General features: G+C 40.9%; 1 protein-coding gene across 2 annotated transcripts in view; it reads left to right on the forward strand.

Moving 5' to 3' along the window:
- LOC123976106 (ephrin type-A receptor 7-like) overlaps positions 1 to 17881 on the forward strand; it is a 157785-nt gene that overhangs the window by 88599 nt on the left and 51305 nt on the right. For both annotated transcript variants that reach the window (XM_046057943.1, XM_046057944.1), the window contains exon 4: positions 14849 to 15004. In XM_046057943.1, coding sequence (XP_045913899.1) covers positions 14849 to 15004 — 156 coding nt within the window. The remainder of the gene's footprint in view (positions 1 to 14848; positions 15005 to 17881) is intronic.

The raw sequence follows: 17881 nt of genomic DNA on the forward strand, positions 1-17881 counted from the left end.
GGACAGGACGACTGGTTGCAATCGAGGGAAAGATGAATGCGGCCAAGTACAGGGATATCCTGGACGAAAACCTTTTCCAGAGTGCTCTGGACCTCAGACTGGGCCGACGGTTTACCTTCCAACAAGACAATGCCCCTAAGCACACCGCTAAAATAACGAAGGAGTGGCTTCACAACAACTCCGTGGCTGTTCTTGAATGGCCCAGCCAGAGCCCTGACTTAAACCCAATTGAGCATCTCTGGAGAGACCTGAAAATGGCTGTCCACCAACGTTTACCATCCAACCTGACAGAACTGGAGAGGATCTGCAAGGAGGAATGGCAGAGGATACCCAAATCCAGATGTGAAAAACTTGTTGCATCTTTCCCAAAACGACTCATGGCTGTATTAGATCAAAAGGGTGCTTCTACTAAATACTGAGCAAAGGGTCTGAATACTTATGACCATGTGATATTTCAGTTTTTCTTTTTTAATAAATTTGCAAAAATTTCTACATTTCTGTTTTTTTCTGTCAAGATGGGGTGCTGAGTGTACATTACTGAGAAATAAAATGAACTTTTTTGATTTTTGGAAAATGGATGCAATGAAACAAAGAGTGAAAAATTTAAAGGGGTCTGAATACTTTCCGTACCCACTGTATATATATAAAAAATGTGTATGTATAAAATCAGGCAATGCATTCGCTCATCCTTGACAGTGAGATTTTCAGGCCTGGACTTGTTTATGGAAAGGAAGGGTGCATTAGTTTGTGTTTATGTACAAGCAGGCTTATTATTCTGGGTGTTTTTGGAATTTGGGAACATGAGAATTTTGTTTCTTTTGATTACATTTTGTTAACGTAAATTGCACCACCCGTAGTAAAGAAATTTTAGAAATACCATTTGCAGTGTTGAGGGACTAGTGCATAATCAGTAGCCACCCCCGCATTTTTCTCCTCACTTTACATTACGAGAAACAATCTCTGAGCTGTGATTGTCAAAGGAAGACCTTGTTGACTCTAAACTGCGGTGATCACCGTGTTTTTGCAGCAAGAAACAGTCATTTTTGGATGCTGCGAGACATAAAATCCTGGAGAAAATGGGTTTAAATTGATGCTTTTTAAAAAATGGTGGCATTTTTTTCTAAAAGTCAGTAAGACGTGATTTGTTTTGATCCCTAACATAGAGAGCTCAGCTGTTAAAGCCAATGGGGGGTGGGGGGGTGGGGTGCTGGAGGAGCGACCCACCTCATCCGTCTCCTTGACCAACTGTTCCTCATCACATGGGGTCTTGCGCGTGTGCAAGACCCCATTTAACTGTTGTATGCTGTGACCGTGCCTCCCCCCACCAGTGAAAACACTTAATCAGCCTTATGGTCCAAATGACCCCCTACCACTATCTCCATCCATCTCTGCACCCGTTCAGCTTTTTAATAACTTTGGATCAGGATGCTGGATCTCAGATGTCACAAGGGATGAGCGATGAGCAGGGATTAGATTTGCCTTAGATGGTCAGCTGAACACAGGACTTCACAGTGTAGAAATCACAGAAACTTGTGTTGGAGCGAAAGATGTGAGCTTGAAACTTCTAAAATGAACAGTTATGTACGTCACCACACACTAACACACACATTATTACGATTAAAAACAAATTTTCATGTGTTTCTTTTCCCTCCACCACTTCACCGTCCTGTTCAGCCAGATAAAATCCCTGGCATTCTTTTTTATTTGCAGATTATATTGAGTAAGGAAAAGTGTAACCTACATTATTTATTGCTTCAGGATCAATACATTTCTTCAAAACATTTTAATAAAAGATTCTGATATGTTTTGGGAAAGGTAAGCACATGATACTTGCCAAAATTACTTTTTTTTTAATATGCATAAAAAGGGAAATGTGATTGATTTCCAATTTCTCTTGCAGACTGACCTCATGGCCTTGGCTTATACAGGTCAGATGTCAAATGAGGGTCAGACCAGCGAATCAGTGAGCTGTTCATTGTGCGTGTGATAAAAAAAAAAAGTGTGCGTGTGTATATATATGTGTGTGTGTATATGTGTGTGTGTGTATATGTGTGTGTGTGTATATGTGTGTGTGTGTATATATGTGTGTGTGTATATATGTGTGTGTGTATATATGTGTGTGTGTGTGTGTGTGTGTGTGTATATATGTGTGTGTGTGTGTGTGTGTGTGTGTGTGTATATATGTGTGTGTGTGTGTATATATGTGTGTGTGTGTGTGTGTGTGTGTGTGTGTGTGTATATATATATATGTGTGTGTGTGCATTACAATGTACATGGTTAACAGAGTTCGCCAGGAGACTAATATTTGCAACTACAATATGCACCTCTAATCCTCTTGCTAGTGTGTGCATGCATGCAGGTACTAATATGCTGTAAAAGATGCACACAACCATTATATAGGCACTCATATACATAATTACAGTGGATAAGCACACATAGATTTGCACCTTACATGATCCTGGTCCCCTCTTAAGTGACTCTAGTAAGTGTGTCTTCCATGATTGAGGAGCGATCTGATTACCCTTGACCCCCTCTCGTTTAACAATTTGACATATTAGACTGAATGAACTGTTCTCCAGTTTTTTTTTTCCCTCAGTTCTCGTCTTCTCTGCTGTACTTAAGGATATGCAGCAGTGCTCATCTATCTGCACTCTTGGGAATCAAATTTATCAGGCAGATTTGTCTATATCTGGGTCACAGTCTTTATGAAAATGGCTAGCTGATTTGGATGAGGCAAATGAATATGGAATGTCATTAGGAGGCGAGACTCATTCAAGTTACATCCCAGATTTGAATGGCTGATTCAAAAGAATCAAATGAAATCGGCGTGTCACAACAGACTGCAGGCTGAAGATTATGCTTGTTAATTTCCATAACCACGCCATATTCAACACACACACACACAGACACACACACACAAATGAGGGGTCGGCAACAAAACAAACTCTCTTCTACTCTCAATATCCTCACTAATGCTTCCACCAGTAAATGTGATTAGCTTTCAGTTATATTATTAAATGTTTAGGAAATGTAAGATCTAGGCATATGTGTCACAGTGAATTACTGAATCAACTGCAACATTTTTTTTTTCATGATTTCTTGCCGTTTTCTTTGCTTGGGGGTTCTTGTTTTTATTTCAGTTTCCTACAGAAGCAGAGAAATATTGACATTTTCACTCTGTACGTTTTCACCACTCGGTGGTTGTTATATACAGCATACTCACAGTACAGACATACTGCAGACATGCACTTGATGAATATAAATATATGAAAAATTGGAAGTAGTGAAGAATGACATTACATATTGCCATTGCAAATGGGGAGAGATGTAAGTGTCTAAAAGGTTGCTGTGTGTTTAACCTTCAGCAGCATTACCAATCAATATTACTTCTCTTACCTAAGCTTATCTTCGCTCTCAGTTTGAAGGTGGAATTGTATTTTATGTATGACAGGCAGGAGAGACGGTGCGCGCACGCACGCACACACACACACACACACAGATGCAGCACAACAGCATGACTGTTGAAAAGGAGCAGAACATTGAATCTCAGTTTGTGAATGCTCGACCTGAAATTGCCTGACATTTGCATGCAAACATGTTTGCTGACTTGCGGCTGATACGGTTATAATGTAAATGACTGTGACGCTCCCCACTTTTGCTGAAATGCATACACACAAACATACACACGTACACAATATATTACCCTAACATTAACATTAACTGAACCTGTCTTTTTGCTGCAAGCTATTTTCCATGCAGGCTGGGTATGTGAAGTAAAGAGTGTGACTGGTACCGTCCATCTGGGTGTGATGGCAGTGATGATGATGATAATGTGTATCAGTGGGACGCGAAGGCTGAGAGCCTGCAGGACATCTTGCAATGCTTGACCGATCAATGCTAAATTTTCTTTTATGGTATATTACTGTTTGTCTTTCTCCCAAATCTCTCTTCTTTTGTTCTTTCTCTGTGTCCTTTTCTGTGTCCATCTTGTCGGTCTAAAGTCAGTTCGCTTTACATTGTGATTTTGATTCTTAGACAGCATTTGAGACTTTTCACTCTTTGTGTGTGTGCTAGTGGCCACCTGTAACCCGTGTCTGTCTGCTTTTTCCACAAATGTGCTTGCATGCAGGTGGCATGATACTGGGATAGGCCTGGACATAGATAAATGCCTGTGTGGTTGAGCTAAATGGAAGCCATCAGTCACACACACACAGGGAAACAAAAACGGCACACACATCAACAGAACTGACTGTAGCACAAGGTTGCCGATCCCATTGTCAGGGTCATCTGATTGAGGTGAGGTTTGATGATGACAAAGTTAGGCTGTGAAGCATGAGGCCAGATTTTGATGATGTCACAATAAAACTAATTTTTGCCTTGCCGTTAAGACAGAGAAAGCATGGGGAGTGAGAGTGAGGCCACTCTCAAAGCATTGAGCATATTTGTTTTGGATTACCTGATTGTGAAGAGTCTCAAATGCATGGTATATGATCATTTGTAAAACCCACGCATTAATAAAAACTGAGAGCAGGTTAAAGGGCAGGAGGCATGCAATTCCATTCAATACCCCAAACAATATGTGTGCTTATTGCAGCTCACTCTGGATAAGAACAGCTAAATACCTGAAATGTAAATGAGCAGTGCATGTGTGTGTCTGTGAGATGAGTAGGGGAGAAATGAAGGCAATAATATCCTTAAATTGTTCCCTCTCAGTCTTTTGTTCCACAGCGTCTGATAAATCCTGTGAAAATGATAGCTAGGGCAAAAGTAGGGATGGCGAATAATAGACAAAAGGGAGAGAGTGTGGCAGAGATCAAACATAAAAGAGGGAGGGCAGGGGGGCAGGCGGGAGAGTGGGCAGCGTTTGGCAGGGAGCAGAGCTGATAACAGTCAAGAGCTATTTGAGAAGATGAGATGGGAGAAAGGTAAACGTCAGAGTGACATGGGCATTAGAGAGAACGGTGAAAACATTGGTAAAGAAAAAGAGGCTCTGTCAACAGTCAATGATTGACTTCTGTGTGTATAAGCTTGTTTCTGTTGCATTTTGTATATCAGCATCTCAGCGCACTAGCAGTGTGTGTTCATATTTTATGTTATTATGTGTTATATATAGTCATGCACCAAGTCACCAAAGCAAATTCCTTGAAGCTGATTCTGATTCTGACTTTTGTTTAGTGCTAATTAGCAATGTTTGCATGCTAGCAGGCTAAAATATAAATGTGAACCTGGTAAAATATCGCCTGCTTCCTTTCTGTCTGAAACAAACAGTACAGACCTGGCACTTCAGTGCTGTGATGTAACACGACTGTTACGTCCCGGTGGCATCCAGGGGATGCGGGAGTAACAGCTAGTTTGAATTCCTTTTTGAATTGAAGCCTTTTGTTGTGTCTGTTTTGTGATGGAACCACTCCGGTACTGTTAAATGTTCTTTGTCTAAGTGGACGTCTGTGTGAGAAATCCAGTGAATGAATCTGTGGTTATATACATTCACACATTACATACATATTACATTTGTGTGTGTATCTCCATACATACGTGCTATATTCAGCATGTCTTCGTTGGCAGAATTAGACATGTCTCCAGCTTAAAGGAGCTATATGTAAGTTTTTTATTTTAATAAATCAAGTTTTCATTTGGCTCAAAACTCACTTAAAAATGAAGCACACGCCTGTTTTCTCCGTTGCTTGCATCAGCCACTATTCTGCTTTTAATGTGAGGTCTCCAGGTCGGATTCAGCTCTGTGCGTACTCCCGAGCCTCTCAGACTACAGCGACAACACGGCAGCTAACATACAGTCCATTAACACCTTAAAACAACCAGCTCACAGCAAAACACAGGCTCCACGTAAGGATACAAAACAACAATAAAGGTTTATGTACTGAAGCCCATCAGACCAAACAGGTTCAGATGATGTCGAGTAAGAACAAAGTGATCATTAGTAAAGCTGGAGAAACAGAGATAAGTCATGTTAGCTCGCGGCTAACGCCGAGCAGTTGCTTATGTTGTCCAGTACAAAGTTATATCGCTTTCCACATTACTTCACCAACTCAAATGCGACCCATGTTACTATCTTGTGTACCACTATTGATTTAGCCTGCAACAAAGGATTTAATGGCAAAAAGCAAATGTGGAGCGATTTGTTTACTAATGTTAGCCTATAGAGATGCAGCCAGGAGCAGCCAGCTAATGCTACAGTAGCTCAGACCTGCCGCTGTTTGCTTCATTACGTTCAGTTTAGGTTTATTGTGGTTTTACCAATACTCAGGTACACAGCTTCTCCACCTCTCTGTCGCTGCCTAACTAACGTGCCCCACATAACATAAAACACTGCAACAAAACGGTCACAACAACCCAGAGGAAGAGCCATCCACTATCACTCGTTAGAGTAAAGTTACTTACTGCGGTTATAAAGTGTGACACAATCACATTATAATATCCATTCCAGCTCACTAACCGTTTCATTATCATCCAATACATGTAGCTGTGCTGACACTGCTGAGCCTCGGGTGAAAGATACAAAGATAGTTATTGAAAAGCAGCAGGCGAGCTAACTTTGTAGCACGTCGGCTAAATGCAGTAAATGTACCGTGATCACGTAACAAGCATGGATTAGTTCAACCTACAGTTGATGAAACTATTACAGTAAGGTTGCAGTGGGAGTTTACCTGAGTTTCCAGCTCTGTCTGTTCTCCCTGTCTGTCTATAGCCGCTATCACTCTGCCTTTTTTCGGGAGTATTGATCCGATATGCGGCTCGCTGTGCTGAAAAAAAGGTCCGGCGCTGGTGTTGATCTGCCTCTGAGACGGGAACATCGAAGTAACAGAGCCTGAACATGTTTGAAGAAAAGCCACAGCCCTGCATGCTGGTGTTCCTGCGTTTACTGTGGTATTTCTGTATGAAAGTGGACGTGTTTCGGATTATGCTCGCCCATGAGTTCAAGCGAGCACGCGTGCGAGCACACGTCTGATTGCAATCTTAGAACCACACCGCTAGTGGCCGCTGAAAACTACATAATGCCCCTTTTAAAGCTCGTACACAGCACCGCTGACATGAATAACCCTGGCGACATTGTTCGCTAGTTATCCTCCTGTGTTCTCTGTGTGATGCCAGTCTGTGGTAACCAGGGTAGAACATAGAATAAAATGATAAAGTAAAGCATTGACCTGAATGGCATGGCTCAGAGCTCTCTCCCCGATTACACTGTGAGGCAGCAGCCAGTCAGTGGGTAGACTTGAATGAGGTCTTTACTTTGAGCTGATAACAGGGATTTATGCTGTAATTCATGGCTTGGTCATATCTTCAAAGCAGCTAGACAAGCAGACAGGTTATGACACTGCATGTAGCGCATGAGAAAATTGTTGTCTCCAAAAAGCAGACCTTGGAAAGTGTCTCGAAATTGCTTTTTTCATCAGTCACTTAATGTCAGTCTATACCACTAGAAAACCAAGGCCTGATTACTGAAGATGTGATACTTTAAAGTGCGCTGCTTTGTACAGAGCCCAGAGGTGTCATTGAGAGAAAATAATTTGTGCACACGAACTGCTTAATTCTTGCTTTCGATTTAATATTGTTTTTGGTGTGAGACAGATGCTTTTAAGCTCTATCTCTTGCTCTCTAGCCACCCAAACGAAGCCACAAAGCCACTTCTTACTAAAACAGTAGTTGTATTTGTTACCTTGTTCCCCCACAATCGAACCCTGAGACAAAAGCCTCTATTTGTGTGGCGGGGTACGCACACAGACCTCTCCTAAATCCCTACATCCCTTTCATGTATGTTGTGTTCAGCCTGTTTCACTTTGCTTGAGAGCACAAATTAAGTAATCTGTGCACACATTATCAAATCAAGTGCATGAATTAGTAATTCAAGGGCACAATTAAATAATTCGAGAGCAGGGATTAGTTTTTTCTGCATGACACCTCCGTGGTTGCTTTATTCAAGCTAATGATATATACCTATTCATGTATTTTGTTTCTTCTGGAAAATGTGCTTACAACAGACTTTATTGTACATTACTTACAGCGGCAGACAGCTCTGGGGTTTTGTGGCCTCTGTACTTGTTTTTCTTACAAAAGAAAGAAGCACTTTCGCTGGCACTAAGGACTGAGATCCATCATAACAGATTTTGATTGTCTGTCTACTGAAGATAGAGATGTGTATCACATACTTTTAGCCACATGTGTGGTGTGGCTGTAGAGATGTACACATGTCATCTATTGCATGTCTGTCCCATAGACTGTATGCAAGAAGTGGACGTAGCCACCATGACATCACCCATTTGTTTGTGGACTACCGTTACGAAGCCTCGTGTTAGGCAGATGGGCCGTTACCATCTTGTTTTTTTGGAACCAGAAATGTATGAGAGGGTGGAAATAGGGAGGAATACCCATTGCTACACCTGGTAAGTCATCATGGTAGTGACTCGTCAATCACAAGGTAGCCATACCCTAAAGCATAGCCTACTTTATCATCTATTTTACTCTAAATGGGACCATAATTTACAAAATGAACATCATGCTGTATTCAAGAAGACTTGAAACTAGCGATTAAGACCATACACCCATTAGGAAAGTGTTTACTGAGATAATAAATCAAGCGAGAAGAAGGATCATTTTCTCATAAGCTTACATACAATTTTTTGCAACCAGTGGAGTTGCCCCCTGCTGGCCATGAGAAAGAATTTAAGAAGAAAGATTTAAGACACTAATGCATACACATTTGAGACCAGGAGGTTCCAGCTTGGTCTGTCCGTCCTGGGAGAGGGATTCCTCCTGTGTTGCTTTTCCTGAAGTTTCTTTTTATTACCTTAAAAACGGGTTTTTGGGACTGAGGCTGTTGTATGCTGTACAGATTGTAAAACCCTTTGAATCAGATTTGTAATATTGGGCCTATATTAATAAAATTTACTTGACATAGCAATGACAGTCAGTCCAGCACTTTGGTCCAGACTGAATTTTTTTCTAAAGGAAAAATTGCCATGAAGTTTTATACAGACATTAATAGAAGATGAGCAGATGAAGATGAACTCTAATAGTGCCACCATCAGGATGACATTTCAGTTTTAGCAAAAACAACACTTTGACAAAGATTGCTGTCAACATACATTGTTGGGATGTCTCAGAATGAATTGGACAAACTTTTGTGATTGATAATTACTGTTAATTAGCAAATTTTTTGCATGCTAACCAGCTAAAGCCTAGTTCACACTACACAATTTTAAGCCCGATTTGCCGGTTGGCAAGCTCAGTGACCGTCGTGCTGTGACCAGTGGTAAATCAGTGATCGTTCGGCAGTCGCCAGTCGCTATGTGTGAACTACTCAAGGACGCGTCAAAACGGCTCCCCGACACATTTCTGACACATTGCAGATGTCTGTCAGATATCTAGCATGCCAAATATCTGGAGAAGTCGGCCGACTCGACATCCACATCCAGCCAATGAGAGCAGGCAGCTGACAGAGCAGGGAGCTACTCACTGTAAAACACTTTTTACTCACCTCCAGCTCTCTCTGTAGCACAGACAACCCCTGCTACCTGCATGTGCTAATCCTTTCTTTCACCCATATTTTTTGTCTTTATAATTGGTATCTTTTATAATAACAAACAGCTGTTTCGTTCACCTCATTTCCCGTTTCACATTTCACGTGTGTTTTCTTGACATAACGTGGTTTGGAGACCAGCGTCAGGTGACAGTCGTTGTTAGCTCGTGTAGTGTGACCCCCTGTCACCGATCAGTCACGTAGTGTGAACGCCACAAAGACTTCAGACTCCCGTCACAAGAAGGCAAGTTGTGTTGCATGGCCATCGGCCGACGCTGAAAATTGTGTCTGCACAAGCCTTAAGTCACCGAGATGGTGACAATGGGAAAACATAATAACAGCTAAACATCAGCATGTTAAACTATTTGTCTTGTTGCTTTAACATTAAGCATTTTTTAATATAAAAATATTCTTATGTATAGCAGTGAAATGTACGGGCTGTACATTTCACTGCTATACATAAGAATATTTTTATATTAATGAAATAATTGTTTTTTTAATATATCAGAAAAAAACATATACGTAAGGTATGTGTTTTTTGTGATATCTAAAAAAATAATAATACACACATTCTGCCACTTTTGCCACTGACATTAGAGGGAACAAGGTATCTCAAACAGGGTGCTTTACCAGCTGTTTCTGGGGAAAGAGCATTTTTCATTCATTTTGTTCAACTTATGGAGTCTGGGGATTCTCACTGGCAACACTCCAAACCCATTTCCCTAAGCTCCAGGATATTCTAAATCTACTCTACATTTGGTCTGGAGTTAATATCGCCAGACCTTTTGTTCTGGTCCAAATCTTCAGCTAAAGTCCCATTATTTAGTAAATACTGGCTTTTTGGGGTGACTGCTTCCATCCAATTCAGTCAATTTTCGCTTGCCCACTTCAGTCAGACTCATCTGAGCACAAAACCTCATCATTTCATATTTTATAATTTGATCTAACCTGGAACACTTTACCAATCATTCATTTCTCCCCAGCTCGCCTACCTGTCTGACCTAGTGTTTTGTGTGTGTGTGTGTGTGTGTGTGTGTGTGTGTGTGTAGAAAAGACCTTAAACTGTTTGCTGGCAATGAGAATTTACTTTGTGGATGTTAAAGCTGCCTACAAGCTGAAAGACTTAGCATTAGAATCAGCGTCAGCTACACAGAGAGCACTGATCTGAATTAAAGCCCGTTGAATTATTGATTTTCACCTGCTGGAATCACATCCCGTCTCCTTGTATCTCCCCGCCAGGCCTTAACCTCTTTTTGTCTCTCTCTTTTTGTTCCATGCCTTTATAAACCTCTGCGTAAAAAATGTGCTTTGGTTGTGTATATGTGCAAATGTTTGGTTTTGCTTGAGTATTTGTGTTTTATACCTCAGTGGATATGCTGTGTGTGTGTGTGTGTGTGTGTGTGTGTCTAACACAAACCTCTTTTAGTGTTATTAATATTAATTAATGTGTGCTGTCAGGGAGGCAAAGAAACAATTCATTGCTCACATTTATTGTATTAAGTGCTTCATGATTTATTAATGGGCGTGTTTAAGGTTAGAGCAAAGAAAGGGAAGGGAAAATAAGAGAAAAGGGCAAACTATAAATTGAGTCCTCCTTCAAAGACAAAAGTCTATTAAAGTAATTTGTGAGCTCACTGAAATGTGGATTTTTTGGCCTTTTAGTTTTTATTCATCGGATTGTGAAACTGTTGGCATATCTCAAAGTATCATTTTGATCATAAATATTTTATTTTCATTTATCTGATTAGAGTGAAGCTTATCCTACCACCCACAGGTGAACAATGCTACTGTTGTATATATGCCCACTATAGACGACCTTAGTCTCACTCACTGTCACTGCACTTTTCAGTGTTTCTCATCTGTATGCGTTGCATGTCTGTGCTTATCTGTTTTTCTGCCTCTGTCTATCTGTCAAGCTGAAGGAGTCCACTCCTCCCTCCCTGTTTAATCTCCTTTCTTTCTACAGTACGCAGCCTACCATCTTTCTGTCTCTAACACACCATCTGTCTGTCTTGTTGGTGTCTCTGTCTTTCCTAACTATCTCTCACAGCAGTCCCCCCCCCACCCCCAATAGGACTTGGCATGTCGCTGTATATCTATATTATTACACCTTGAAGAAAGATGTCTGTATACGTGTGTGTGTGTGTGTGTGTGTGTGTGTGTGTGTGTGTGTGTACATGCGCTACCATGTTCCATTTAATCGAGGCTCCCAGTTGGCACATAGGACAAATTGATCAGTTGGTTTGCCAGCTGTCCTGGCAGATCTCTCCGTCTGTCTCTGTTTCTCCAACTACCCTTCTCCCTTTCTCTTTCTAACGTTCTCATTTCCGGTTTAACTTGTATGACTCGGCAATGAAAATGCAACGGGATGAAAAATTGTAATGATTGGAGTGGTCATCCTTACAAGCATCTTCTTTTTCTTTTACTGTTGGATGCATTTTAGAGATTCCACATTCTCCTATTGGCAGATGGCTGCTGGCCCATTTTGACAGTCGTGACCTTTCCTGGCATTGGCTGTTGGTGTGCCTTTGAATGATCCTTTGCTGTGGAGAATGATGGGCAGCACGCAAAGCCAGCTCCTTTTGTTATCTGAGCTACACATATTGTCTTGATGCACCCCTATCATTAGGCACACATTTCCAAGGTGGGTTGGCAAAATGTGTATTCACCCTGAATTGAAGAGATAAGTCAGAATTGCAGCCACCCCTGAATATGGCTAGCTTGCTTTTAAACATGATAGGTAGAAAATGCAAAACCCATTTCTGTTCTCATATATCTATGCATAATTTTGTCTTGATTCAGGCGCTATTCACGCTTGATGTCCTTGGCTTGGTGAGCGAAGGATAGTGGCAGCACGGTCAGGAACAAAGAGAATCTACCCCAGAGCCGCTTGACAGCGTGTGTGTGTGTGTGTGTGTGTGTGTTTCTGTTATGTCCCCATGCTTGGCTGTGTGGTGAGCTGAAAGCGAGAGGCTTTTCTCTGTGTATGTCAGATATTAGAAAGTCGATTACAAGGTTCTTACAGCCTCGGATACACAACTCACAGGCATACACACACTCGCTCTGGTCCGAGCCAGGAGAGGCTGATGAGGCCTGCTAATCGATGTGTGATGGCAGGCCTTTTGTGCGTGTTTGTGTTTTGTTAGAATGGCTGAGTAAAAGAGGTGGGATAACAGAGGCCCCTTCATTGTGTGCTTGTGTCTTGATGAACGTCCATAAGCCAAAATCATTTTAGGACAGCAGCTTGCCTGTCTCACACACAAGCCTGTCATCTCCTCTGTGCCTAATTGACTGAATTCTAGTGTGACATAGTGCCAGAGGTGGGAGAGATGCTCTTGTATCTTTCTCCACAAAACTCCACTTACTGTTGAACCTGGTTCCAGGGCACCAAATCTATGCCCATACCTCAAATTCTGTCACACAGTACTTATAGGTCTGCTGTTGCTCTCTTGAATGGCTGGCTCTGTAGTTGGATAAACGACCTAGCCAAGCACAGCCTTTATGGGCGGAATTAAAGTTCTCTGAGAGTCCGACAGTTTCAGGTTATCTCAAACTTAATTATTACAGTGATGTTCAAATTGTTTGTTCATAATATATTAAACCACACATAACCATAAAATAGATCTATTTATTTAAATGCATGTTGCATGCAGAACTCTACAAACATGATGAGGTAGCTGACTTACATCGCTAACAACAGCTAATATTAAAATTAGTTAGATAGCTTGCTAATGTTAGCTAGTCAGTAGACACAACCTTGAATAGGTAATCTTGATGGTTTAAACTATTTGTCTTCCTTAAACAGCCAAGTGTCCAATAGTGAGATTGCTCCCTGAGGTGTCCTCACGCAGGAAAACTATGGATTTTGTGTTGTGGAGGTCTTCAACTTTGCCGTGTCTATTATTTTCTTATATCTAGGACCTTCAATGTGTGTTGTCACTTATTTAAACAACAAATTGTCTTTTGGTAAACAACATGTATTCTCAGTCCCAACTGCCATCCTTTGTAAACTTGCTTAACACAATACATAATTCTGCTCACTGGCTAGCGCAGTCGTTCCTCCCACAGAAAACACAGAACAAGAAGCCATGACTTTATCATGAAGTGCTTACAAAATGCCCTTTCAGTATGGATATCCTATCCTTCTACTCAAAGCTGGGGAGTTAATGCATGGAAAATGAAACCCTTTGGAGGTTATGTGTTTTTAATTGGAGGAGAGAGTTAAATTTAGGGAATAAGACTAGAGGTGTGGGTGAGAGAGAGAGACGAGGAGGGGAGAAAGGTAGAATGCAAAGCAGAGATGCAAAAGAAAGCAATGAGGAGTGTGAAGGGGATAAAAAAAGACGGATGTATTAGGAGAACAGAAAGAAAGCTGAGGAGAGAAAGGAAAAGAGGGGGAGAGCATACCAAAGCTGTAGACCTGCTGTTTAGAATACAGTCTCAGAAGAGAGGACACCAGATCATCGAGCGGTAGCTGGCTCCGTGATTTCACACCCATTATCACCTGCTACAAAGGCATGGCAAGTGGAAAATGAAACTGCATAGAGGGAGAGTGTAAAATAACCTCTTTTATTCTGAGTGTGTTTGTGCATCGCTCGTTGTCACACATGCATTGATAAACTTCTGCTACATGGTGTTCTTGTGTGTTCTTGTCTGCTGTCCATGTAAGGTCATGAGTGCTTGTCACTCTCGCCAACATTCTTACCTTTTGTTGTCTCTCTCTTGTGTGCAGTAGTTGGGTGATACTGATCATAGGAGATAATTGAAAAGACTACCAAATAAAGTAGGAAATTTGGAAAACAATGCCTGCACTTTGACTCTGTTTGTTTTCATTTGCATAGCTGGTTCAATTCAGTAGGAGCCTTTGATGCCATTTGCCAAGGCCACTGGATCATGCGTAATGTGAGAATTGTGTTTGTCAGATGGATTTAGCTGAAGTCTCCGCTACTTTTCTCCTCTAATCATATCTTTTATCTCGTTGTAATTCCCTGTGGATTCACTTGCTTTCAAGTTTTACTCTACTCATTCTTAATTTTCTCTCATGAATTGAAAGGGAGATAAGAGCTTTTTTCCCTAGGATTTAAAATGATGCTGTGCTCAGTGTATTACTAACTTTCTGTGCAAAGAAGTGAAAATGCTTAAGTGATATAAAATCGCTTTAAATTATTTTTTAAATAAAACTGTGTGATTTATGTGTTCATCCGCTGTGCAGAAGTATGGCTTTAATGGAATTTACCTTGTTAAGATGAAGGAAGCAGGAATTATTAAATCAAAGTTCTAACATATCCTAACGTACTGTGTGTTCTTCTGCAGCATGTCCCCCTGGCTCCTACAAGATGTCCTCCAGGCAGCAGGAGTGTTTTACCTGCCCAGCCAACAGTGTTGCAGAGGAGGACGGATCTGTGGTGTGTGTGTGTGAGGAGGACCATTTCAGAACTCCCCTGGACACACCCTCGGCACCATGCACAAGTAATACTATCATATATGTTTATATTTGTGTGTGTCCTCTCAAACGGCACCTTTTCCTTTACTAGTGACTATCACACTACTGTGTCGTTTCATCCAGACATCGTTGCATAAAGTGAGCAATTTCATGTTTGTAAGCCAATCATTAGTACACCCACCCATTAAGCCTTTCATATGTCTGCTGTTGCCATTTGCCTCTTTATCCTTAAGACCACTTCACCCATGTGGTTTAACCCGTCCTTCACCCTGCATCCTTTTATCCACCTCCATTTTTTTATTGAATCACCTGTTTGTCTGACTTCCACCCACCTCCCCAGTTTCTGTCTCGCCATCCGTCCTCATTCTCCCATCTCCAGCTCCTCCTCATCACCCCATTTCCATGTCTCATCTCACCCAACCTTCACCTCTCCTTCACCTTATACACCTCCACTACTATTGTATTCCTTTCATGCAGAAAGATCCATCCAAAGACATGCAAGGTGTTTCTTTTAATCATCCCAAATTGTTGACCAGGAACAAGTTTATTGCAAAACTGTGATAGAAGATGTGCCTTGTGCCGCTCTACTGATAATAAAGAAGTGAGGTGGTCAAATAGTCTTTACAGCTACAAGCTCAAAGGATGTGTATGCTCAAACGCTTTTTTATTTTATTATTTCCCTTTAATATCATCAGTAAACATTGAACATTTGGTGTCAAGAAGGGATTTGTTTTAAATGCACAATTTTAGATGTAGTGTATTTTAAGGATAATGGATAAATCCAACCCTGGTTTGACAAAATATGTATAGTTAATCTTCCATAAAGAAACCATCCTCATGATCATACACATTATTTTATGTTTATGGTGGACTTTTCCCCCCTCCTGACCTGTCCTCACACCCCCTTCTATTTCATCTAATAGTGTAGACACATTATGTATCCATGCAGCCATTTTCTCTGCCTCTTGACCCTGACCCCTTTTATCACCCATCCATCCTTCACCCCCCCATCTCTCCTAACATTAGGTTCACATTATGTATTCGTCCAAAAAGCCCATCACCCTATTTTCTCCATCTTTTTGCTTAACCTTGTACATTCTCTCCATATTCCTCCACCTTTTCTCCTGACATTACAGATCCATTTTCTGCTATACATCCATTATCCAACCCATTCACCAGACCATCCCATCATTTTCTACCCCCTCCACTCTACCTTTTTGACCCCTGAACGCACATTCCCCTACGTTCTCTCTGTCTTCTTAACTCGGCCACTCATCACTCTTCTTTCTACCAACTGCCTATTCACATTTTTCTTCCTCTTCATCCGTTTCATCCATGTGTGTTATCACCCCATTCTTCTTCTCTGTCAAACTGAAATCTCATCCTCAAGCAACAAACTCTGTAATCTTATCCACACTGCCCACGCATTATCCGTTCATCCCTCACCTCTTACCTTTTCTCACCCCTTCTCACGTACCGAATACCATTCTTCTCCAATAAAGATGCACTACAAGGCCAATAAGACAAAGACCACACAGGGTAGCCCTATTGATTTCTGCATGGAGAACAGCCTATTGATATAGCTTAGTAATTAGATGGAGGAGTAACGGGCTCTATATCCCGGGAGTACTCAGGGCAGTAAAACCTTAGGGTCACTAGGCTTGTGTGTGTGTGTTTCTATACGTAAACATTCACTTGTGTGTACATGTATATGGGTAAGTGTGTGGTCATGCTAGCTTTTATGGTAACTGCGATGAAGGGATGTAATTACAATATTGATCGCTGAGCTCTCTGATCCCAGTGTGATAACATTTATAGCAGCCTAATGACCACATTAATTACCCAATTGATTTGGTAATTATGATCATCCCCAGATTTTGCTAAACTACCGCATGGTATGGATGGAGAAAGAGAAAGAAAGACAGCTGATGAATCCAGAATTATAAGAATAAACAGAAAAGGGAGGTTTTGCCTGATGAATGATATGCACGCCTTATTATCTCAACAATTTAAAGAATAATACCGGTATGATTGTATTTGTTTCCCTTTGACATTTGTCTGTGAAGTATCTAAACACTAATGTGTGACTCCTCATTGTTTATTTCATCTTGAAATACTCCTGACATACCATTGTTAATAACTATTTACAAATTTCCCATTACAGCACAGTCTTAAATATTTCCTTGTGACAGTAAAGAGGCAAAATAAAACTTTGGAAACAGCTAAAAGAATTTCTCACTGGGGATACAGAAATATGTCTTTGTGTTCAGTTTTGGCAGAGTGGAACTACTGCTGACAGGACTGCAATGATAATGATTGTAGCATAATAACTCCAAGAAAAAATACCTTAAAGTAATGCATAATGTTTGCCATTGTATGTTTCTGCAAATGGATTTTTGAAACAAGTGGGAGCTCATGACTTCCAGGAAGAAGGATAAAGTTGCAGCATAACAGCTTTAACGTCTGACTTAGGGGGTGCATACAGGCGGGCTTTTCATGGGCCTTAATGGCAATAGTGCATAGTTTGGATTTGCCTCAGGACATCTTAAAATTACTTAGAATCAACATGTTATGTGCTGTAAATGTAAATCTCTGGTCATGAAATGTAACCACACATGATTATAGGATCTCAAGTTCTTCTTCCTTCTCAGACATGAGAGGAGGAGTTTACCATGCATGTTAATCTAGCAGATATAGGCTACTGAACAGACCTGGCTATCCTTACTGGCTAAAATTTGCTACCAATGCAATGAATGCATCTTGATAGTTAAACAAACGCTAAAACATCATATAGCTCACTCAGGATGGGAGCAGGACCAAAAATTGCTACTAATTTAACATTAGCTTATGTAGTTACCAAGCAACGTTAAACATTAGTTTGTTTCTGCAAAATGGATACTACA

The sequence above is a fragment of the Micropterus dolomieu genome, linkage group LG09 (assembly GCF_021292245.1).
Source record: "Micropterus dolomieu isolate WLL.071019.BEF.003 ecotype Adirondacks linkage group LG09, ASM2129224v1, whole genome shotgun sequence".
In the NCBI taxonomy this organism is placed as follows: Eukaryota; Metazoa; Chordata; class Actinopteri; order Centrarchiformes; family Centrarchidae; genus Micropterus; species Micropterus dolomieu.